The 24,802-nt window shown below is 33.7% G+C and overlaps 1 protein-coding gene across 1 annotated transcript in view; it reads left to right on the top strand.

Annotated features, from left to right (window-relative positions):
* The window catches only part of SCFD1 (sec1 family domain containing 1), a 101,154-nt gene that overhangs the window by 7,039 nt on the left and 69,313 nt on the right, over nucleotides 1–24,802 (top strand). Inside the window, exons 4-10 of the mRNA XM_045569339.1 lie at nucleotides 2,717–2,807; nucleotides 8,832–8,954; nucleotides 10,521–10,608; nucleotides 14,730–14,819; nucleotides 17,806–17,861; nucleotides 18,861–18,946; nucleotides 21,318–21,417. Coding sequence (XP_045425295.1) covers nucleotides 2,717–2,807; nucleotides 8,832–8,954; nucleotides 10,521–10,608; nucleotides 14,730–14,819; nucleotides 17,806–17,861; nucleotides 18,861–18,946; nucleotides 21,318–21,417 — 634 coding nt within the window. The remainder of the gene's footprint in view (nucleotides 1–2,716; nucleotides 2,808–8,831; nucleotides 8,955–10,520; nucleotides 10,609–14,729; nucleotides 14,820–17,805; nucleotides 17,862–18,860; nucleotides 18,947–21,317; nucleotides 21,418–24,802) is intronic.

Genomic DNA, 24,802 nt, shown 5'->3' with positions numbered 1-24,802 from the left:
TCAGAATTTATATTTTCTTTGTTGTGTCTTTTCCTACAGGCTTGGTTTACTCTCTATGTGAAGGAAAAGAACTAGTAATCTTAAGGTCTCTTCCGGCTCTAAAAGTGTCTTATTCCTTTAATTTAAATATACAGATGCTCCTTGCTTTATGATGAGGTTATGTCCTGATAAACCCATCATAAGCTGAAAATATCATAAGTTTTAAATGCATTTAATACACCTAACCTAGCAGACATCATAGCTTAGCCTAGCCTACCTTAAATGTATTCAGAACACTTACATTAGCTTACAGTTGGGCAAAATCATCTAACACAAAGACAACTTTATAATAAACCATTGACTATCTCATGTAATTTATTGAATGCTGTAAATGGAAAGCTAAAAACAGAATGGTTGTATGGGTACTTGAAGTACGGTTTCTATCGAATATGTATTGCCTTCATACCATCATAAAGTCGTAAGATCCTAAGTTGAACCATTTTAAGTTGGGGACCATCTTTACTTTTTTAGAAAAGGAATAGCTAAATTAGTTTATCATTAATATGAAAAATTTTAGTGACTATGAAGTAATGACTGTTAATCACATGGGAGTCTATCTGTGTTAACTATTAAGGTTGTTTGATTATATTGCTTCTGACATGTTTGATAAAAATAAAACAAATTACTAGTTTATAGACTTCCCTAGTAGAACATTTGGAGAGGGACTATGTTCATGAATAGATATTAATACATTTATATACTAAAGGAGTCCAGTTTTATGGTGTTCTAACTATTTGCATTTTGTTCTATTTATGTCTTAACCAATTTTTATTCTATGGCATTATCACATATTGAAATATGTTCTTATTGGAAATATGGTTTTAGATTTTCAGTAACATATCAGAATCTGGTTTGATCAGTTTAAATTCATCAGCTGTATAATGAATATTTGTTAAAATTAATAGAATATTGTGTCAATTCTAAATACACTCTTCAGTTTTTATATTTTTGGAATTAGGATGTGTCTTATAATTGATGGCATGTCATAGTTGGCAGCATTTTTCTTAGTGATATATAAATATATGTGTTTTAAAATTGATAGCACTTAGATTTCATGAAATATGCTATTTGACAGGTTTTTCCTTTCATTGTTACATCAGACTTAAACACAGATTTGCTTTGGTAGTGTGTTAATTCTTATATACTGAAGTTTAGATTGACGCCACTCTTGCAAATTATAGTTTATTAATAAGCATTGGTTGCCGTTGGCACCTTAATAAGTGCTTAACTAGTAATACTTTATTTACTAAAGAAAAGACTAAAGTTTAAAAAGCTTAAGTGATTGTCCCATGATTGTACAACTAGTTAATAGCAGAGCTGTAGGCAGATTGCTTGACCACTCATTCTGTGCTATTTGTCTACTGAACTATAATGGCTCAGTAACAATGACTACAGAAATGAGGCCTAACTCAGTGCTTCCTTCAGGGGTGAGGATAGTCAGCCAGTTTGAGAGTTTAGGACTCCCTCCCTAACCTGTTGCTGCTGCCACCAGAGAATAAAAGATTACACAGCTACTAGAGTGAATTCCTGTGCATCTTGTCCCTAACCGTTCTTCCCTATTTGCTGGAGAAAACTGCATCAGTTACTTTATACTCTACATACTGGTTTAGGCCAATTTATAGGAAACAGTAAGTATAAATTTCCAGAAGATGAAATGGTGGTTGAACAGCCAACATAAAAAAGACAACTAGGGAGTGTGGCGGCAAAAAAAAGAAATAAGAAAAAAAAGTAAACAACCTATGGGAAATACCACATTATCCTTCTCAGTGTCAGTAGCAGCAGCCAGCCAGATGGGAGAAGTTAATAAATGCAGACCCACTGGCAGCATGTGCCTCTTTCCTCTCTCTTCTTGATTATAGAAGCATGACTAGAGAAAGGCAAATATTGTAGAAATAGAATGTTATTCATATTTCCTATTATAAGCATGGTAAAATCTTACAATGAACAATAAGGAGATTTTGTGATTTGATATGGGGATATTTGAGTGAAACTGTTCTCTGAATTAGAAGAAGAGAAAACTATCAAGTGATATAATCTATAAGATCTTTAGATTTTCTCTTGTGTATTCTCTTATGAAACAATATGAATAGAACACATGAAAATTAATGAGAAATTCAGATCTTAACTAATAAATAATATTAATGCTGATGTAAGGAGAAAGCTGGATTAACTAACTGATTAATTGCACCAAGAGCTTTTAGAGCAGTGGTCACTGTCCTTGAGCTAGTCAACTCCCAGTTTGAGAAATACTGGTTTTTTTGTTTTGTTTTGTTTTGTTTTTTTGAGACAGAGTCTCGCTTTGTTGCCTGGGTTAGAGTGAGTGCCATGGCGTCAGCCTAGCTCACAGCAACCTCAAACTCCTGGGCTTAAGCAATCCTACTGCCTCAGCCTCCCAAGTAGCTGGGACTACAGGCATGCACCACCATGCCCGGCTAATTTTTTTCTATATATATATTTTAGTTGGCCAGATAATTTGTTTCTATTTTTAGTGGAGACAGGGTCTCGCTCTTGCTCAGGCTGGTCTCGAACTGAGCTCAAGCAATCCACCTGCCTCGGCCTCCCAGAGTGCTAGGATTACAGGCATGAGCCACCACGCCCGGCCGAGAAATACCGTTTTAAACTGTCTTTTTAGATAAGTGACTAAGAGAAAATGTTTTATGTTCTTTATGTCTTCTAGGCTTTTGCACTCTGATCGAGATCCTATTCCAGATGTTCCTGCAGTGTACTTTGTAATGCCAACTGAAGAAAATATTGACAGACTGTGCCAGGTAATACAGGTTCTTATTTTCCTGACTTGAATTTGGAAACAGAATTTTTTTTTTTTTTTCAAAAATAATTTTAAATGTTCAATGTGAAGAATCAGAAATTCCCTTGCCCAGTTTACTACTCTGAAACTGTCTTGAATTTTAAGTAGCTTGAAAGATTTAAAACTTTTTGGCCAAAGAAGCATTGTACAATAGTCTCCCCTTATCTACAGTTTCACTTTCCTTGGTTTTAGTTACCCATGGTCAACTGGGTACTGAATACTGAATATATTGCAATACTGAAAATATTACAGTATTTTGAGAAAAAGAGAGACCATATAAGTTTATTACAATACATTGTTTTAATTGTTCCATTTTAATTGTTTAATTATTTAATGAACAATGTTTAATTGTTCCATTATTGTTAATCTCTTACTGTGCCTCATTTATAAATAAAACTTTATCATAGTTACATATGTATAGGAGAAAGCAAAAAACACAGAGTTCTGTACTGTCTGCAGTTTCAGGCATCCACTGGTGGTCTTGGAATGTATTCCCTGCAGATAAGGGGGGACTACTACTATACTGGTAAACACGATTGGCTTTAAAAAAACAGAAAGCCTTACTATATTAGCTTTCAAAATAGGGTTTTAGTCTTCTGAGATAATAAGAAGGCTGGGAATAGGAGGTCCATGCTGGTGCAGAGCACTGTAAGGTAATGAAAAACCTAGACTCCTCCTGTCTCTTTGATCCATCATCTTCAGTTTGGTTTTCATTGTCTTGCTTGTTGCTTTATGAATGTAAGGTGACAGCTGCAACTGTAGACATCACAGCTATGTTCACAGTAAGAAGAGGGTAATGGACTATGTCAGTCTTTACTGTTCATTTGGGTCAGGAAAGCTAAGCCTTCCCAGAAACTCTCAGACAACTTTCATTTATGTCTCACTAAGTAAAAAGTAGCTACAAGGGAGGCTGGAAAGGTCACTGTTTAGATGAGTGTATTGCCACCTCAAAGAAAATCTGGCTTCTTTTAGCAAGGAAAAGAGAAAAAGTAGATATTGGATAGATAGCTAACACTGTCTGCCACAAGTCCCAGCATCTTGTTATTGACTGTTGAATCAAATTGCTATTTAAATTGTTAGTGAAGTTTGCATATTTTTGTGTCCACTGTAGCTTCTTGATACCCAGCTTTCTTTTTCATCCTGCGTAAACCCAACAGTGCTTTGTTAATCTCTTCCTTCTTCCTTTATTAATCAGAGTTTTATTGACATATAATTCACATACTGTATAATTTGCCCATTTAAAGTGTACAGGTGTGCAATTCAGTTGTTTTTAGTATATTCACAGAGTTTAGCAACATCACTATAATCAATCTTAGAACATTGTCATTACCTCAAAAAGAAACTTTGCTCCCTATAACTATTACATTCCCCAACCCACCCTCATTCCCTTCTGGCCCTAAGCTACTTTCTATTTCTACATATTTGCCTATTCTAGCCATTACATATGAATAGAATCATATAATATGTGGTCTTTTGTATCTGGCTTCTTTCTTAGTGTAATGTTTTCAAGGTTTATCTATATTGTACCATGTATCAATATTTTATTCCCTTTTGTAGCTGAATATATTTCATTGTATAGATGTACCAAGTTTTGTTTATTTATTTAACAGTTGGACATTTGTGTCGTTTCCATCTTTTGACTATTACTAATAATGCTGCCATTAATATTCATGTAAAAGTTTCTGTATGGACATGTTTTCATTTCTCTTGTATCCCTAAACACGTAGTTATGGAATTGCTTGGTCAAATGATAACTCTGTTTAACCTTTTGAGTAAACTGACAGACTGTTTTCCAAAGTGGTTGCACCATATATTCCCACTAGCAGTCTACGAGGGTTCCAATTTGTCCAGATCCTTGTCAGATAATACTTACTATCTGACATTTTGATTGTAGGCATTCTAGTAGGTGTAAAGTGGCATCTCATAATTTTGATTTGTATTTCTATAATTAGTGATCATAAGCATCTTTTAACATGTTTATTGGCCATTTGTGTATATTTGGAGAAATGCCTGTTCAGATTCTTTGCCCATTTTTTTTATTGATACAAAATAATTGTACATATTCATGGAGTACGTGTTATATTTTTGTATAAGCATATAACATATAATGATCAAATGAGGGTAATTGGGGCATGATTCACCTGAAACATTTATCATAGCTTTATGTTGGGAACATTTGAAAACTTCTAGCTATTTTGAAATATAACAAATTATTGTTAACTATAGCTGCCCTATTGCACTATTGAATACTAGAACTTTTTCCTTCTATTTAACAGTATTACCCATTAACCAACACCTCTTCATTACCCCTTCCCACCACCCTCACCAACCGCTAGTAGCCACCATTCTATTCACTACCTCCATGAGATAAATTTTTTTTAGGTCCCATATATGAGTGTGAAAATGCAATATTTTTCTTTCTGTGCCTGGTTTATTTCACTTAAAATAATGTCCTTCAGTTCCATCCATGTTTCTGCAAATGACAAAATTTCCTTCTTTTTCATGGCTAAATAATATTCCATTGTGTACATATACCACATCTTCTTTATCCATTCTTCCCTTGTTAAACACTTAAGCTGATTCCACATTTTAGCCAATGTGAATAATGCTGCAATAAACACAGAAGTACAAATATCTTCTGGTTACATTTTATGTCTTTGCCTCACCCAAGCGAGGTTTAGATGATTCTTTGCCCATTTTTTAATTGAGTTGTCTTTTTATTGTTGAGTTTTTAGAGCCCTTTATATATTCTGGGTACTGGACCCTGATCAGGTATATGAGTTGCAAATATTTTCTCCCATTCTGTCAGTTTTCTTTTTACACTCTTTTTTTTTTTTTTTTTTTTTTATTTCAGCTCATCATGGGGGTACATAAGTTCAGGTCATATACATTGTCCTTGTCCTGCCCATCCCCCCGAGTCAGAGTCCCAAGCGCGTCCGTTCTCATTCTGCAGACAGTGCGCCTGGCACTCATCATGTATTCATACCTCCATCCCCTCCCCCCCCCCACCTCCCCGGGTCTGCACCTTCAAGCATGACCATTCCCCAGAGGGTGCGCAACGCACTCGTCATGTAGGCATACACCCATCCCCTCCCCCCACCCCCCCATCCCAGTCTGATATCCAATTGGTATCCTTCCCCGATGTGCATTTAGGTGATGATCAGGGAAACCAGTTTTCTGGTGAGTACATGTGATGCCTGTTTTTCCATTCTTTGGATACTTCACTTAGTATAATGGGTTCCAGCTCTCTCCAGGAGAACCAAAGAGATGTCGTATCATCGTTATTTCTTATAGCTGAGTAGTACTCCATGGTATACATATACCACAGTTTACTAATCCATTCGTGGATTGATGGGCACTTGGGTTGTTTCCACATCTTTGCGATTGTGAATTGTGCTGCTATAAACATTCGGGTACAGGTGTCTTTGTTAAAGAATGACTTTTGTTCTTCTGGGTATATGCCCAATAATGGAATTGCTGGATCAAATGGTAGGTCTACTTGAATCTGTTGAAGGTATCTCCATATTGCTTTCCATAGGGGTTGCACTAGTTTGCATTCCCACCAGCAGTGTATGAGTGTTCCTGTCTCTCCGCATCCACGCCAACATGTGTTGTTTTGGGATTTTTTGATAAAGGCCATTCTCACCGGAGTTAAGTGGTATCTCATTGTGGTTTTGATTTGCATTTCCCTGATGATTAGGGATGTTGAGCATTTTTTGATACGTTTTTTGGCCATTCTTATGTCTTCTTTTGAAAAATTTCTATTCATGTCCTTTGCCCATTTTTTGATAGGATTGTTTGATTTTTTTCTTGCTGATTTTCCTGAGTTCTAAATAGATTCTTGTTATCAGTCTTTTATCTGATGTGTAGTATGCGAAAATTTTTTCCCATTCTCTTTTTACACTCTTGATAGTGTCCTTTGGAGCATAAAAGTTTTTAATTTTGATGAAGTCCAGTTTATCTATTTTTTCTTGAGTTTGTGTTTTGGCATCATCTTTTAAGAATCTGTTCCAAATCCTTGTGTTCCTTCTAAGGATTTTATAGGTTTGGCTCTGAACAGGTCATTGATCCATTTTGTATATGGTGGAAATACAATATCCAACTTCATTCTTTTGCATGTGGCTTATTGTTGTCCCAGCATTATTTATTGGAGAATCTGTTCTTTCCCTGATGAATGGTCTTGGCAGCCTTGTTTATTTCTGGACTCTCAGTTCTATTCCAATGATCTCTATTTATGTCTTTCCTTATGCCTGTACCACACAGTCTTGATTTCTCTTACTTGGTAGCAAATTTTGAAATTGGGAAATTGAATCCTCCAACTTTGTACTTCTTTTTACAGATTGTTCTGGCATTTCTGGTTCTCTTGAGTTTCTAAATGAATTTTAGGATTAGCTTATTGGTGTCTACAAAGAAGCCACCTCTAGGCTTCTGATAGGGATTGCATTGAATCTGTAGATCAATTTGGGGAGTATTACCATCTTAACAATATTAATTTTTCTGATCCGTGTACATGGGACATCCTTCCATTTATTTAAATCTTTATTTTAATAATGTTTTGTAATGTTTAGAATATAAATTTTGTACTTCTTTTGTTAAATTTATTTTTTTAATGACATTAGGAATGGAACTGTTTTCTTAATTCCATTTTTAGGATTCTTAATTGCAATTTTATAGAAATCCAATTGATTTTTAAATATTTATCTTAAATCCTACAACTTTGCTGAATTTGTGTGTCCTTTTGAAATATGCCCATCATTCTTTGACCACTTTCTTCCTTTCTGGCACAAGAAAATATTCCAGTATGGTCTGGGATTGTACTTTCTCTGTCCCAGCCGGAGATTCAGCCATTTATCTAAGGAGCCGTGGTTGCTTCCTATAGAGAATGGTATTTAGAAATCAGGATCAGGGCATAAGTATACTCATTGTGACTAGGGTGTAACTGTTCTTAAGTCCTTTCAGTGGACAAAGTTAGAAAATATATGCATGTACACACACATACAGTTTTACAGTTGTATTTATTTTTATAACTCTCCCTCTCTCCTCCCTACCTACCTAGATAACCCCCAAAACTGTTTTAGTTCAGCAACACAGGATTCATTCTAGCTTTTCCTTTTTCCCTTTACAAATTTATAACTCCTTTCTCTCACAGTGAAAAGCATGTGTCCTAATATCCTGAACATATTACTGATTTTCTCAATCTTCATACATAACCAGTCTGCTAGCCTTTGTTGAATCACTGCCGTGCTAAGCTGCTTTCCTCATGCAGGCTCCAACTCCTCAGTTTTTCACATTTTAACATCTCTGAAATTAGATGTGTCTTAAAAATTGACTGTCATAAAATTTATTGACAGGATTAATCCTTAATGGTACATAAAATGATGGTGCCTGTTATAGTCAATGTCATCTTAGATTTCAGGAAATATGGGCATTATATGTCTATGTGCCTAGAGTTTAAGAAGATAAATAAATTTGATTTAAGAATTTGTACAACTTAAATTCCATTACTTTTAAGTGATTGAGAAGAATTACTTCTAGAATTAGTAATTGGAGTTATGATATGTCTGTGAGCAGTGAAGAAAGTATTTGTTGTGTCATCACATGACCAGAACAGTAGGAAGGTAATGTCTGCCAAACATAACAAGCATTTTATTATATTAGAGAGCCACTTCTGGGTAGTTTTAAGAAAAATGCAGATAGGCTATATCAAAGCAGTTTTGTGCTACATTGTAATTAATGGGATTTTGTTGATAATGTAATTATAATTTCATAATTTTAATTATTAAGATATATTTCAGTTACAGCCAATAACCGGTACTTCTTCATAATTTTGTTCTCTTAGGAATTTTTTTTATTTTCATTTGTATAACCTGTCTTTTAAATATGTATTTCATTCTCTAAAACCTTTCTCTTACAGTATGTAAAAGATTTATATTCATGGTCTCCTTTATATTACCCTATAACAATGAAATATTCATTGTGCTTTTAGGACCTTCGAAATCAACTCTATGAATCATATTATTTAAATTTTATTTCTGCTATTTCAAGAAGTAAACTGGAAGATATTGCAAATGCAGCATTAGCAGCTAGTGCAGTAACACAAGTAGCCAAGGTAAGAGATTTTGATGGGTTGATAACATTTTGTTAATTTAAAATTTACAGTGTTCTGAAACCTGCTAATTGACGTAGGTGTCTAATTTATAAATGACCAGAATGACCTAAGAAATGTTTAGGCTCAATACTTTTAGAAAGAATTGTAATAATGTAAATTATCTTCAACTTGAACTAGGCAAAATGAACCAAACTAAAGGAATTTTGTATTTAATGAATCTGAAAGACAAAAATAAAAAGCAGAATGAATTTTGCTTTGGGCTGGGAGTTGTATAATCTTTTTTGCTCAACTCAGAAATTATTCGACAGTTGTGTTACGATAAATTGTACTGAAAATATGTTGCCACTGTTTTTTGTGTAACCACTACAGTCACCATACTATCCCCAGATCTCTTTTTACTTAGGAAAAGGCTGCAAAGAGGCTGTATTACATGTTATAAGAGAAAAAGAATTCCCAACAGGCCAACATTTCTACATCATAGTGCCTTTTTAGTCAGGTTCAGCTTTAGTTATAAATCAATTTGTAAAATATATTCCTGGTTTTAGCCCTGTTGTGCTCTGTGCTTCTTGATTTTGGACAAGACATAAATGAAAATTGTAGAGGATTATATAGGACAAATAATAGACCAAACAACTATGCATTTATTTCCTCTTTTTTCCACTGAAAGAGTTTTCATTCCTAGATTTATATAATCCACTACTACTTCTGATTAGTAGTAGTTGTTGTTGTTGTTTTAAGACAGGGTCTGGCTCTGTCACCCAAGCTGGAGTGCAGTGGCATGAACATAGTTCACTGCATCCTGCCTAAACCCCCCGAGTAGCTGGGACTGCAGGTGCTCGCTACCACACCAGGCTAATTCTTTAATTTTTTATAAAGACAAGCCTCGCTATGTTGCCCCAGCTAGTTTCAAACTCCTGGCCTCAAGTGATCCTCCCATCTTGGCCGCCTGAAGTACTGGGATTATAGGCATGAACCATGCACCTGGCCTCTGATTACTTTTGAGGTTTATGCCTTAATGTTCTTGCTCAGAATTTATCATTAATTTCACATAAAATAATAGGGGCACTTTTCAATTTATTTAACTAAATTTTGTGTATTTCAGCTTGTTCTCTTAATTTTTCTCCTAATTTGCACTTCCAAAGTACTAACATAACTTTTTCCCACTTTATTTATAGAAGTTTATGGTGTAAAAACAGTTACTGTGACTTTCTTAGGAAAGTGTGATTAAAATATAAAAATTGTAATTGAGGTTTTTCTTAAAAATTGATATTCATTTTCTTCACAACTACAATTTAAATTCTTATATCTGCTTAAATTTTGTTTTCTGAAAATATTACTCTCCTCTTTGATATTTATTGCCCAAAGTCTTGTGTTTTTTGCTTTTTAATATTCTTAACTGCTCATCCTTGCCCAATTAGGCAATCTGCTCCATAGTACAATTTTTAGTTACTGAATGTAATTATAATTTTTTCCATTTTTACCACTGGTAGGTTAAACCAAATTAAATTTGCTTTCAATGTGGCTTAATTGTAAGATTGATTTGTAATCCTTTTCTTTTGTTTCTAGGTTTTTGACCAGTATCTCAATTTTATTACTTTGGAAGATGATATGTTTGTATTATGTAATCAAAATAAGGAGCTTGTTTCATATCGTGGTATGTAAAAACAGGAATGTTGCAATTTGTTGGTAACAAAAGGAATGATATACTGTAAGAAAAAAATAGTAACATATTTAGTGGACTCCAAAACCAGCTTTGTTTACAGCAGTAGAGCTGTAAAAGATTTTTTAAAGCACACAAAGAAAGCCAGTCTGAGACTGAATTCTTTCACCTATAACCAACATTTAATAAACCTGTTTTGTAAATTCAATCAAGTGCCAATTCTCTGAACTTTTAGGTGCCCCCATAGCACCTTGCATGAATGATTCACTCATGGCAAGTAAGACAATATTTTAGTAGGATTCAAATTAATTATCTAGTACTTTGCCCTTGGACAAATATAAAACACTGGACCAGATGGGAACCTCTCTGATAGAAGAGAACATGAATCTTTTGGTTTCATTGAGCTCTGTAGAATGCTTTCTTGTTGAAATTAGGCAAAATCCCTAAAAGGGCATAAGTATGTGCTGAATTGTCCATGCAAGAGATTTTTGACAGTGGTTGTTATTCACAAAAATCTATTTACAATTAATTGAGTTTTAAATGAATTATTTATTTATGTTACTTAAAACCTAGTTTTTCTTAAACCTTTAAGTTAAACTTACAAATTTTGTTGTACTGTGTATAAATCTGGTAAAATAAAAGCACCTTTACTTTTTCTTTGATCAGTTAACTCAGATGGGACAGACTAGATTCTCGTAATCAGTCTCATTCAACAAGTGTAATCAGAAAATATAGTTTAAGTTCCCTTAAACATTTTAAATTGCATTAATAAATTTAATATTTTAAGTTTTCTTTTCTTAAGTAAATACCATACTTCATATATCAGACCAGGCAAATTATTTCTCTAACAAGCAAAATCTGCCCAAATATTTAAGTAATTCTTTAAAAATAATTAAATTTATGAGTCTAAAATTCATTAAACATTCAAATACTTATTAATTTAACTAAATTTTCGTATACCTGTCAAAAAAAATCACAAGTGTGAAATTCATTACTAATTTTAAAATGTAATCACGTGGCTCATCACCCAGATTCTCAATAGTAATAGTAATAGTAATATAATAGCTTGCTCTATGCCAGTCAATGTTTTAAGCACTTTACAGTGTAAGCTCTTTTACTCCTCAGAATAACTTTGTGAATTAGATTTTATTATTATTTCCATTTTCCAGATGAGAAAACAGAGGAGGCATAGCTATTAAGTGACTTGATGAGGAAATGGCAGAGCAGGTTACTAAACACAGGCAATCTCACTCCAAAGATAGTGCTCTTTACTATGATGTAATTATGTGCCAAATTGTCTTAGACATTACAGGTGCTTTAATAATCTTAAACAGAGTTTCCTAAACATAAATCAAATGTATTAATACCATGGGTTTGATCTGCATCTCCTATCTTTTCAATTCTAAATTTTCCATGGATGGGAAACTTATCCAATAAAGGAACCAGATTTATTATCTCAAAACTGAGGTTACTGTCTTAGACAAAGCAGGATGTTGTCTCAAGTTGAGTTGTAATTGTTGATGGGCAGTTTATAACTGTTTCATTTTATCAGTTATAACTCATTCAGAGATGTGGAACTAGAGTCTAAGACTGAAGGTCTGGAGCCTTTCATATAGATTTTGCCAGTCTCAGTAGCAAAATGTGCCAGTGATTTAACTAAAAGGTTTTAAGTCCCTATAAAATTAACTGTGCCGGTGATTGAGAAAATGAACTGGATATATGTTTCCCTAAATTGATGTCCCCTGGATTCACATAATTCACATTGTATTCTTATACCATTTCTTTGATCTGATTCGGATAGATGGTAGTCTGCAACACCCAAGTAACAGCACATTTCCTTGATCCGGATTCTATGTTGCCTGATTGAATTCTTTATATTAGGTTAGGTTATTAAGTATGTAATGTCCAGTTTCCTTAAGTACTAAGTTTGACAGTTGATACCTCTGACATTTCATTTTGACACTTCTTGTTCATTTGTTTGTTTTTAATTGTGAAGATACATCCTCATACTTTCAAATACACGTTTTGGCTTATGATTATCTTTCAGATTTTTTTTTAGAACAATTTTTGTGAAACCATGAATGAGTCAAAAATTTGTGTTATTTTTGAATATGAGTTCCATCGTGGAACCAATGCAATACAGACAGCTCGAAATATAACAAAGTGCTTGGGAAGGATGTGGCTAACGAACACATAGTACATTGATGATTTGAGAAGTTCCATTCTGGTGATTTTAATCTTGAAAATGAGCCATGTGGGTGACCTGAGACTAAGGTGGATAATGATGAGCTGAAAGCTGTAGTGGAAGCGAATCCATCTCAACCTACGTGTGAATTAGCAGCAAGGTTTGACATTACTATTTCAACAAGGTTGTACCAGCAAGGTAAAGAAGCTGGATAGATGGGAACCACATGAATTAAACGAGCATCAGAAGAGAAATCATCTTGAAGCTTGCTTTTCTTTGCTGTCACAACATAAAGGCGAACCATTTCTACACCATATTATTATGTGTGATGAAAAATGGATTCTTTTGACACTTGACAAGTGTTCGACACAATGGTTGGATAATGATGAAGTGCTAAAACACAGTCCAAAATAGAATATTCATCAAAAAAAGCTAATGTTATCTGTTTGGTCGTCCAGTGCTGGTATTATCCACTATAGCTTCATAAAACCTGGTCAATCCATTATAGTGGATGTCTACTGAACCAATTGGACAAAATTCAGGCAGTCAAGATTGTTCCATAGAGACTGGCCAATCCTCTTGCAAGACCACATGTCACAAAAAACAATGCTGCTCAAACTATAGAAGCTGTACTTGGAAACTCTCTGTCATCCACTGTATTCACCAACTGACTACCACCAACTGACTTCCACCAACTGACCACCACTTCTTCCAGGCTTTGGACCACTTCTTGCAAGGAAAAATATCTAATTCTCAACAAGCTGTGGAAAACGCTTTTCACAATTTCATCACCACTCGCTCACCAGGCTTCTTCGCTGCTGGCATAAGCAAGCTACTGTTAAGATGGCAAAACTGTGTCAATAGTTTAGGCACATACTTTGATTAATTGTACTGCTTTTTGTTTGAGATATAATAAACTGCACTTTTGATTCAAAATCGGACATTTCATATTTAGTGACCTAATATGTTCTCTGGGTGGACCACGCCTTCTTTAGATACTTTGTTATATCCAATTCTGCTTTCTTCTTAAGCTAATAACAAGTTGTGTTAAATTTTATATTTGTTTTCACATACAGGATATTGGGAAATTTAGAATACTATGTATTAATAGGTAATATTTTAGTTCAGTCATTCTTTCAACATATATTTATTGGGCATCTACTTTGTCAGACACTGGGCCTAGATACAGAGAAGATAAATAAGTCAACATCTTTGACTATCAAGGACAGTATTGTTTCTTAGTATAACCCCAAGGACTATTTGCTTTAGAATCACCTAAAGTGCATATCAAAATTGCACATTTCTTAGAATTATCCCAAATCTGTTGAATCCCTAGAGAAAAGGGCTAAATATCTTTAATTTTAAAAGCTTCCAGAGAAACTTCGTTTTTTTTCTCCCATATTCTCAAGGTGATTCTTATACCCACTAAAGCTTGGGAATTGCTTATGTACAGTCTGGTAAATTAGAAAAGAAATTCATATAACTTATTATAATATAAAGAAAATGATATGTGATGTTGATTTTGTCATACTTAATTTGCATTGTCCTTTTCTGGCAGTACTTAGATAACAGAATCAATAGTTTCTTGAGGCCACCTAGTGTTTATGAATAAAATATGGAATACAATATTTTTCTGTTTGCTCTGGCAAAAATTTTGTGTAGTATATATGGTGGGGTTTTTCTTTTTGCTACTCTCAATATATGATATTGAGGTGGTTTGTTGTGATTTTTCTTTCTCTTTTTTTTGAGGGAGTATAATTTTTAACAAATACTTGTTCACTAAAAAAAGTTTAAAGCAAAAAATTTCACTTGAGTATTATAAATGTTATCAAACTGCATATTGATTACAAATTTAGTAATAATTTTAGAAGTGTCATAAAGATAAGGCATAAATTTGGGGTTTTTTCCTTCTTTATTTATGTCATTTTAGCCATTAACAGACCAGACATCACAGACACGGAAATGGAAACTGTTATGGACACTATTGTTGACAGCCTCTTCTGCTTTTTTGTTACACTAGGTAAGTTTTCAAATCTTTCTGGTTATTTCTTCAAAGTAAATTAATTATTTAACAACTCTTTTTAGTGTATTACAATCTAATGTAATCCTTTTTCACCTATCTTGATCTCTAGAGGCTCTCCAGAGTTGTAGTAAAATATGCATTCTACAGTATGTAAAAACATAACTCTTCTAATAACTTGATGTAGTTATTCCTCTTGAGTTAGCATTTAGCAGATCTATTGAGTTGTCTTTTTAGATGTCTTTGGTAATTGTAACTTTCTAATATATTATTTGAATGGTTTGGTGGTGACTTCACTTATATTCCCGCTAATTTTCTTTTAATATTTCATTATGAAAAATCAAATACTTCTAAGTAAAGAAATCTATGCTTGGTAATTATTAATTCTAAATCCCAAAGACTCCAGAAAACACTAAATTTACATGTGATATTGATACTAATCTACTTATTCTCTCAAAATTTAAAACTTTTTTTTTTTTTTTTTTTTTTTGTGAGACAGAGTCTCGCTCTCTTGCCCAGGCTAGAGAAAACGTTTCTTTATCTAAAATTACTTATAGCTACATTGTGTTTAGTATCTAATACATGGCTTTATGCTTTACTGTTATTAATAGATCAGTTTAGAAACCTAATTGCAATTTTAATTTTGTGGACATTTAAAACCTTTTAGTTAAAATGATCCTCACAGAAGATTAATAAGATCTGTATCCATTTCACAAATGAAAAAATTAAGAGATACCATGCCTAGGTTAGGATTTAGACAAATGTCTGAGGAGAATTTATATGCACATTTAGGGGCTCCCTCCTTTTAGGGATTTCTTCCTTTTATTTCCAGCCCTAACTCTAATCTTTGATTCCTCACCTCAGTAAGTCTCCTATTTTCTGCTCGAGCTCTTTCTCCTGTGTGCCATGCAAAGTGCAAACTACTCTCGGGAGAAAAGTTGGTTTAAAATATTCTCTCTCCTTAATATGGTTCCCATCTTTTAAGAGTTTTATCCTCCTCCAGTTTCTGCCTGCTTTGAGCTGTTCTCACTGCCCTCAAATGGGCGGTAGTTTTATTTCAAAGAAAGCACACCTATATAATTTTTAGTCATTAAACAGGCGTTATCTTTCTATTTTGTCATTGCACATAGTCTTCATAATTTTGCCAAATGCTAGGGTTATTTTGGACATTAAGGGTTTTTTTTTGTTTGTTTTGTTTTTTTTTTTGAGACAAAGTCTCACTTTGTTGCCCAGGCTAGAGTGAGTGCCGTGGCATCAGCCTAGCTCACAGCAACCTCAAACTCCTGGGCTTAAGCGATCCCACTGCCTCAGCCTCCCGAGTAGCTGGGACTACAGGCATGCGCCACCATGCCCGGCTAATTTTTTCTATATATATTTTTAGTTGTCCAGATAATTTTTTTATTTCTATTTTTAGTAGAGACGGGGTCTCTCTCAGGCTGGTCTCGAACTCCTGACCTTGAGCGATCCACCTGCCTCTGCCTCCCAGAGGGCTAGTATTACAGGCGTGAGCCACCGCGCCCGGCCATTTTTTATTGGTGATAGGTATATTTTCAAAGTAAAGGTAGATTGAAAAAGGGACATACAAAGACCACTGAAGCATTAGAGCCACCTTTACTATGTATAGAGTAGCGGAAGGTGATTTTTTTTTCAAAGGAGAAATTGAAATTACTGCCACTCTGTCATAGAAGGATGCCAGCACTAAATTGTTAAATGGAAAAATGGTTTCAAAACAGTATGTATAATACCCTATTTTTATTTTTTATATATACAGACACTAGATTTTATGTAGAAAACAACTTGAAAGCATCCATTCCTAATTCTTAATGGGGATTATTTTGGGGGGCTGGAATCAAGAGGGTTAACTTTATACATTTCTAATATTATTTCACTTTTTATGACAAGAATATATAACTTGCCATCAGAAGAAACACAGTTTTGAAAAGTTTGCTAATATTCCATATTTTACTTTTGCAGTTGACTTAGTATGCTTTCTGTAGAATCTGAAATACAGGCTAGGTGTGATGGCTCTTGCATGTAATCCTAGCACTTTGGGAGGCTGAGACAGGAGGATAGCTTGAGCGCATGAGTTCAAAACCAGCTTGAACAAAATATCAAGACCTTGTCTCTAAAAAATATTTTTTTTTAAAAATTAGCTGGGTGTGGGGCCAATGCCTGTAGTTCCAGCTACTGGGGAGGCTGAGGCTGGAGAATCACTTGAGACCAGGAGTTTGAAGTTGCAGTTATGATTGTGCCACTGTACTCTAGCCCAGGCAACAAGGCAAAACCCTGTCTCAAAAAATAAATAAAACAAAATGTGACAATTTCAGCATATAAGGATTATAATGTTCTCAGTTTGTTTTATGAGATTTTCAGTGCAATTGAATTTTTTCTATTATGGTTTCAGCCTTTTATAAAACTTATTGGAGTAATAAGGAAGAAAGAAATTAAGAGGTCCAATAAATTGGTTTGATAATGAACTGAGGCTAACTTTAGGAATATTTTACTTTATGTGAAGAATGTGTTTTCTATCATCTTTTAAATTAGTATTTTTTAAAAAGACTATAATGCTTTACTGTTAATTTGTAAAACGAAAAACAGTAATCCCAAACTGCTAAATTAGCTAAGTTCTTTTCATTCTTTTAAATCAAATTAAAGTGAGTCCTATGAGTAGAGAGTAAGCTTATTCTTTGAAACAACCTATAGGGAGTCAAAATGCTGATTTAGTCAATACATTGAAAAAATTTGGTCACACTAATTGACCAGCTTTAAATAACTATAGTTCTCTTCTGACTCCCCAATATTTTCTTTATTAAAGGAAAGATTCATTTCTGAAACCTTGCTTTTACTCTTGAGATTATACATCCTTTTATATGCGTAGTCTGAAATTGTATGCATCTATTATATCTGGGTTTTCTTGATGTTAATATATTTTATAAGTATTTTAGTTAAGGGTCAAGATCATTGCTAACATTTATTGTTAAAATAGGTGCTGTTCCTATAATCAGATGTTCAAGAGGAACAGCAGCAGAAATGGTAGCAGTGGTGAGTTCATGCAAATATCACTTGGAGATAAATAACATTATGTGAATTTTTTTTCCTATACGTACTTCAGATGTTTTTGTTAATATTAAATATATGATTGCTTGGTTATCTATTAAGTATCAATGGCAAAAATTTTTATTTTATTACATTGGGATTCCATCAAAGATAAAATGTAATCATTGTGTATTTCTGTGTTATGGGATAAAATTATTTACTCTGTGTATTATTCCAGTCCTGTTTTGTTTTTTACTAACATGTATATTTCTCATTTATCCTTGTCTTCAAGTAGTATTTTACACTTATTTGATCACACAGGTCATTTAACTTCATTTCACAAACATGTATTACCAATCATAACCATTTTTAAAATGGTGAAGTGCATTATGCTGTCCCACTACATTGAAATAAAATATTCAATATAAATTCAGCATTCACAAATTTGCTTTAAAGATTAAAAAATAAATAAGGGATTAGAGAAATTATAGAATTACTGAAAAGAAAAGAGAGTAAGTGGTGTGGAAAGACAGGAAGCTATGTTAACATTTTGGAGGTTTATTAGCCCAAACGAATCACTGACTGGTGGAGTGCTGCTTTCTTTCAGATATTCTGTTTCTATTCTGGGGTGTCTTACACCCACCGCTCTCTTCCCTCCCACTCACCCAAGTGAGTTCTCCACATAGACACCTTCTTTGATACAACAGTCATGCTTGGGGAGAGAGGGTGGGTCATTACTGCAAAGTATTTCCTATACCTAAAGTAAAATTAGTCAATGAAAAATGCTTCTTAAAACCAGGTACAATAGAAAAGGCACTGATCTTTTTCAAGTCAGTGATATTGGAATATCATTATAAAACTTGGACTTGAAAAATATATTTTAGAATTGCTATTTTGTAAGGAAATTCCAGGTTGGTTATGAAACTAAGAACACATTATGTATTGCCCTACGTAAAGTTATATGAAACTGTTCTTTAAGAGTTAATCTAAAATTTTGTTTTTCAGAAACTAGATAAGAAACTTCGGGAAAATCTAAGAGATGCACGAAACAGCCTTTTTACAGGTGATACACTTGGAGCTGGCCAATTCAGGTATTAATGTTAGTTAATATACTTGTAGGGCTTGAAAATAAAACATTTGTAGGGGTTTTTTTTGTTTTTTTTGTTTTTTTTTTACTATTTTTCTTGTCTGATAGAATACCCTTACCCGTATCCTTCTTTTTAATGAGGTAATCATAATCATGGTTGTGATTCAAATTGTTCTTGAAATACAAATGGAATATTTTATTATTCAGTTTACGTTGTTTTTATAGAAATTTCTGTGGCATTTTATTATCTGTAGGAGAAATTTTTCTGTTTATAAGGCCTTGGAGGTCAGAAGCCATTTCCTTTGAATTATCATTAAACCTCTTGGTAATTTTTTTAAAAAGTTAAAAACTTGTGATACTTATTTCTGTTTCTGTTAATACTTTTATTATCTAATTTTCATTTTTACACTGAAATACTGATAGTCTAAACTTTCAAAGCATCGTGTCATTTTGAGCATTTCTAGCATGAGTAGGTAAGGCCAAAGTTTCTGGCTTCTCAATTATTATTGAATAGAAATATTAAAAAACCTTATACAATATAGTACATTTAACTTTTGACTATTGATCGTAATGAAAGGGAGAAGTAAAGAAACCCACTCAGATGGCTGAGAATTGTTTAAAGAGGAGGAAACTATATTTTATAAAATTAATTCTTACCTCCTGTTTAGGTGAATTAATAAAGCCTGTGAAAATAAATTGATGCCCAGAAAAATGACTGCCCTCTAGGAATAATTTCATGATAATCATCTGTAGACCTCATTTCAAGTCAATTTTAATGTCTCTGTAGCCTTATGTATTGCTGTAATTTGGAGTTCACATTAACATTGTGTTTCACTTGTTTGGTTAACTGTCTCAGCTCTCACATTATTTTAAACTGTTCTGTGATTCTATTGTTGGTCTTAAATAGTCTTAAATATGTTTCTCATTAAGTAGAGCAGAAACATCAAATTCTCACCCAATTTTTTTTTAACAGAAGCAACAACTGTTATACCTTCCTTAATAGTTCCCTTTTTATAGTGCTTTTGTATAGGCCTTGGAAATCAATATAAAGGCACTAACTATTTTATTTGGATAATTTTTTTAAATTTATTCACATTATCACAATATAGTTATTTCTTAATTTGTTGGATGCATTTCTAAATTATTTTAATTAGGGGTCTGCAACTTTGTTGCACTACTGTTAAATACATTTGAATTCAGCTATAGGCTGGTGTTTCTCATAGGGGCAGTTTTTGCTCCCCATAGACATTTGGTAATGTCTGAAGACATGTTGGTTGTCATTACTGGGTAGATACTAGTGGAATCTAGTGGGGTATGTTGTAGGATGCTGCTAAACATTCTATAATACACAACACAACCCCCATAACAAGGAATTATTGAGCCCCAAATGTCAGTAGTACTAAAGTTAAGCAACCCTGTAATAGCCCATCCTTCTTTATCTTCCATCTAGCTCTGGTATAATAAATGATAGTAGATTGTGAGGGTGCCACTCTGACTTTTCATCCCAGAGTCAGTGCAGTTAGGAAAGTCCACTTTTCTATACTCAGAAGGGTAAATAAGTTACTAAAATAATCAGAGGTTTCTCTTGCAGGAGGAAATATGTATAGTTAATATTATCAGATGGCAATGCCTTTTTAAAAGTAGTGTGTACTCCTGATACAGTAGTACCTCTGAAGAAAATCTCTAAAACTTATGTAGACACATGGTAACCAAATTACTTTGTGCCTCTATTCATTTTAAATGTAGTCTGTATCACATCTAAATTGTAATAATGGAGTTAAACAGTACAGGAAGTGTCATATGCCTTGTCTGTTAAAGGAATAATAATATAAATAGGTACCATTATACCATGATGTTTTCATTTTGTGTCTTATAATGGGATAGAGTTTTTTGAGGCTCTTCTCTAGATTCTGCTTTTTTGAATTTGTGTTTATAGAAAAAAATGTGATTTCTAATTTATGAAACTGTCAAGCATTTGTGTAAATTTATAAGCTATTCACTTTGTTTTCCCTAAAGCTGACAATAACTATTTTTACTTTTTCTTCAAAAATGTGAAATATATATCTGAGTAGAAGCAGCTTATTATTTCATTAACTATAAAAATTATTCTATACAAGTATTTGTGTAGATTTCTTCCTATAAGAAAGTTCCCTAAGTGAAACTTATAATCTAGCATTATACACAGGCTCTAAGTAGTCCAAAGCATTACTGTACTTTACTGACCACATTAAATATTTTTTAAAAAGCAAAGTATTATGAAGTGTCAATATTAGCATACTGTTATTCATATCAAAATGGCATATGCTAAAGTATTAGAAAATTAGAAAATGTTAGATGTATTGAGAGTTATATAATGTTTTTTAATATATTTACAGCTTCCAAAGGCCTTTATTAGTCCTTGTTGACAGAAACATAGATTTGGCAACTCCTTTACATCATACTTGGACATATCAAGCATTGGTGCACGATGTACTGGTAAGAGGCTAAATAATTTAAAGTTAACATCATGGCTACAGAAACAAATATGAGAAGGATGGAGCTGAAAAATACAAACAGAAAGTGATAGGATTTGGTATCATGGGATGTAGATGCTGGAGAATAGTGAAGCACTGAAGTTTAAAGTTCCAAATTTATGATCTTTAAATTGTAGGACAAATTAGTGGTATTGTTGGCCATAATAGAAAAGAAAACAATTGAGGAAAATGAGCAACAATTTTTTTTCCAACTAAATAAATAAATGTATTCTTCCTGGGAGAAAGCTGTAATTTCTCCCTTTTCTCTGGAAATCAATTAGACCTCATTTTATTGTAAAAAAATAAATAAATAAATAGTATTTTTTTATGTTATACCATGTTTTCTGAAGTAATTCCACATATCTGATTTTATGCTTAAAACAAAAATTTGCATTTATCCATGCATATATTCAGCTACTAAATACCGTGTTTAGCATATACACAGATAAAACACAACCCCAGCCTTTAAAGGCAAAAAGAAAATGTGTACACAAATAATTTCTTTTTTCTTTTTTTCTTTTCTTTTTTTTTTTAAAGCTTGTATCAGTACTTCATTCCCTTTTATTGTAGGATAGTAACTATTATTATGGATATACTACCTTTTACTTAACCATTCATCAGCTGGTGGACAATTGGGCTTTTTCTATTTTTGGACTATTATTAATAACAGCCATGAACATTTGTGTACAGGCTTTTGTGGGCACATTGTTTCTTTTCTTGGGTAGATACCTAGAAGTGGAATTGCTGGGTCCTGTGTCATTCTGTGTTTAACATTTTGAAGAACTGCCCGACTGCTTTCCAAAGCAGCGCACCATTTCACACTCCCATCAGCAGTGAACTGGGTTCCACTTTCTCCTTGTCAACATTTTGTAGTTGCTTTACAAATAATTTCTCTACATGACATTATATAATAAGTTCAGAATAGTGTCTATTTCTTAGATAGAAAAATTGAGACACAGAAGTTAAAGAATTTGAACCCAAATCATTGGCTGTATTAAGACAAACACTCTAGTTTACTAACTCCTAGCCCGGCCCTCTAGAGATTTTAATATATAACAGCGTAATTATTGCAAAGATTGCCTGAAATGTTGTATAAAAAGGAAATGAGGCCGGGCGCAGTGGCTCACGCCTGTAATCCTAGCACTCTGGGAGGCTGAGGCGGGTGGATAGCTTGAGGTCAGGAGTTCGAGACCAGCCTGAGCAAGAGCGAGACCCCCCGTCTCTACTAAAAATAGAAAGAAATTATCTGGCCAACTAAAAATATATATAGAAAAAATTAGCTGGGCATGGTGGCGCGTACCTGTAGTCCCAGCTACTTGGGAGGCTGAGGCAGTAGGATCGCTTAAGCCCAGGAGTTTGAGGTTGCTATGAGCTAGGCTGACGTCATGGCACTCTAGCCCGGGCAACAGAGCAAGACTCTGTCTCAAAAAAAAAAAAGGAAATGAAAGACATGCAATAGACAATTTGGTTTAATAGTTTATTTCTTTAAAACCTGGATATTACCTCTAACGTGCTTATTTAAATAAATCAGATTTAGGATTACTGATGGAAATTGGCAATTCTACATATTTCTCCATCCTAGAGTCCTATGCCATGACTCTAGGATGAGTATCAGAGAAATAGCAGTGAACTCCAATTCAGTAGAGGAGGCAAGAAGAATCAAAGGGAACACTGAATTAAACCCTGAGTAATAGAACATGGAAGCTGGCTTTAGGAGGTCATTTAAAAGGCTGGAGAAGAGGAATTCAGTTCAAACAGTATTTAGGTATCTACTCTTTAAGAGATATTCTAGACCCTGGTTTCAGCAATAAAAAGACAAAAGCCCTCTTGTCTTCCTGGAGCTTATATTCTATTAGGGGAGATGGCAATAAATGAAATAAACAGAACTTACAACATTTCAGAAGGTGGAAAGTACTCTGGAGGAGAATAAAGTAGGTAATAGTGAACAGTATTGAAATTTTAAAATAGGGAAGACCTCACTGATAAAGTGACATTTGAGGAAAGACCTAAAGGAGGTAAAGTAGTGAATTATGTAACTATATGGGAAAAGATCATTCTGGGTGGAAGAATGTCTGATATGTTTGAAAGATGGCAAGGCAGCCAGGTGGCCACAATGAGCTGAGGCAGGGGGAGAGAGGCAGCAGGAGATTGGGATAAATAAGACACAGGAAGGAATATAGTATAGGACATCATGGGCCAATGTAAGGACATTGACTTTTAATTTGAGAGAAATGGGGAGCAACGTGCAGTTCTGGTATATATTTTAAGACTATCACTCTAGCTGCTGTGTTGAAAATGGACTCCTTGGGGGCATAGGAACAGCAAGGAGATCAGTTAGGAGGCTGTTGCAGTTGTCTTAGCAAGTGATAAAGCTAAGAAACAAGATGAGATCAGCAAGGGAATGAGTATAGATAGAAAAGAGAAGAGGTCCAAGAACTAATCAAGGCCAATACTGGTCTTGATGTTTTTACTGTTCCAGGATGAAATGTGAATAGTAAGGACTATGAAATGATTTTTCATACTGGACTTTATACTAATTTTTATTTCCTACTCTTTGAAATTAAAATACCATGTTAAAAATAAAAGATGGTAAAAGTTAATGGTAGGGTTGTTTTTGTTTTTTGTTTTGATCTTCACATTAAAAGTTGGCAGTCTTTGAAGAGGTTGGCTATAATTAACAGCACAACTTACAATGACCTAATGCTGTTCTTTAATTTTAATGTAGTTTCTAGATGTGAACAAACTATAATTGAGATGTCATAAATTGTAATCCTGCCATGTTTTGATTGTTAAAACTGTTACTTTTGAAGTTTCTTCAGAGCTTTTAAAATTCTTAATAATTATACCCTTTGCCTCCACAAGATGGAGAAAACGTTCTAGATAGGAAATGTTAACTTAAAATTGCAATTTGTTTTTTATATTAAATGTCTTTGCCTGAAAATCTGTACCATTGATGATTATTTATATATTAGACCTTGGAAACAAACTATGAAAATTCACACAGCTTCCTCCTGTGTCAGAAAGAGGATTTTGTCATTTAAAATGGGAAATATGCTCTTCTGGTGAAAAACTTTGCAGTCCCAAGGATATAAGAAGCAAAATTAGCCATTAGAACACCATGATCCCTTATTTTTATATCTTGTGAGAGGAGGAGATTTGATTGTTCAACTGCAAAGTGTGGTTGCCTCAGTCAAAAAGATAGACATTATTTCATCTCAGTACCTTGACTTTTACTTGGCCTTTGTTTTTTCAGATCTTAGGTTCCCTTATTGTATCTTTGCCCTCTGCTACTGACTTTTATCATTTAAAACATTAAATCAGAATTTATACTAATATACATAGGGACT

The sequence above is a fragment of the Lemur catta genome, chromosome 1 (genome assembly GCF_020740605.2).
Source record: "Lemur catta isolate mLemCat1 chromosome 1, mLemCat1.pri, whole genome shotgun sequence".
Taxonomy (NCBI): domain Eukaryota; kingdom Metazoa; phylum Chordata; class Mammalia; order Primates; family Lemuridae; genus Lemur; species Lemur catta.
Note: the sequence above shows the minus strand (reverse complement) of the source record. Positions and strands in the feature narration are given on the sequence as shown.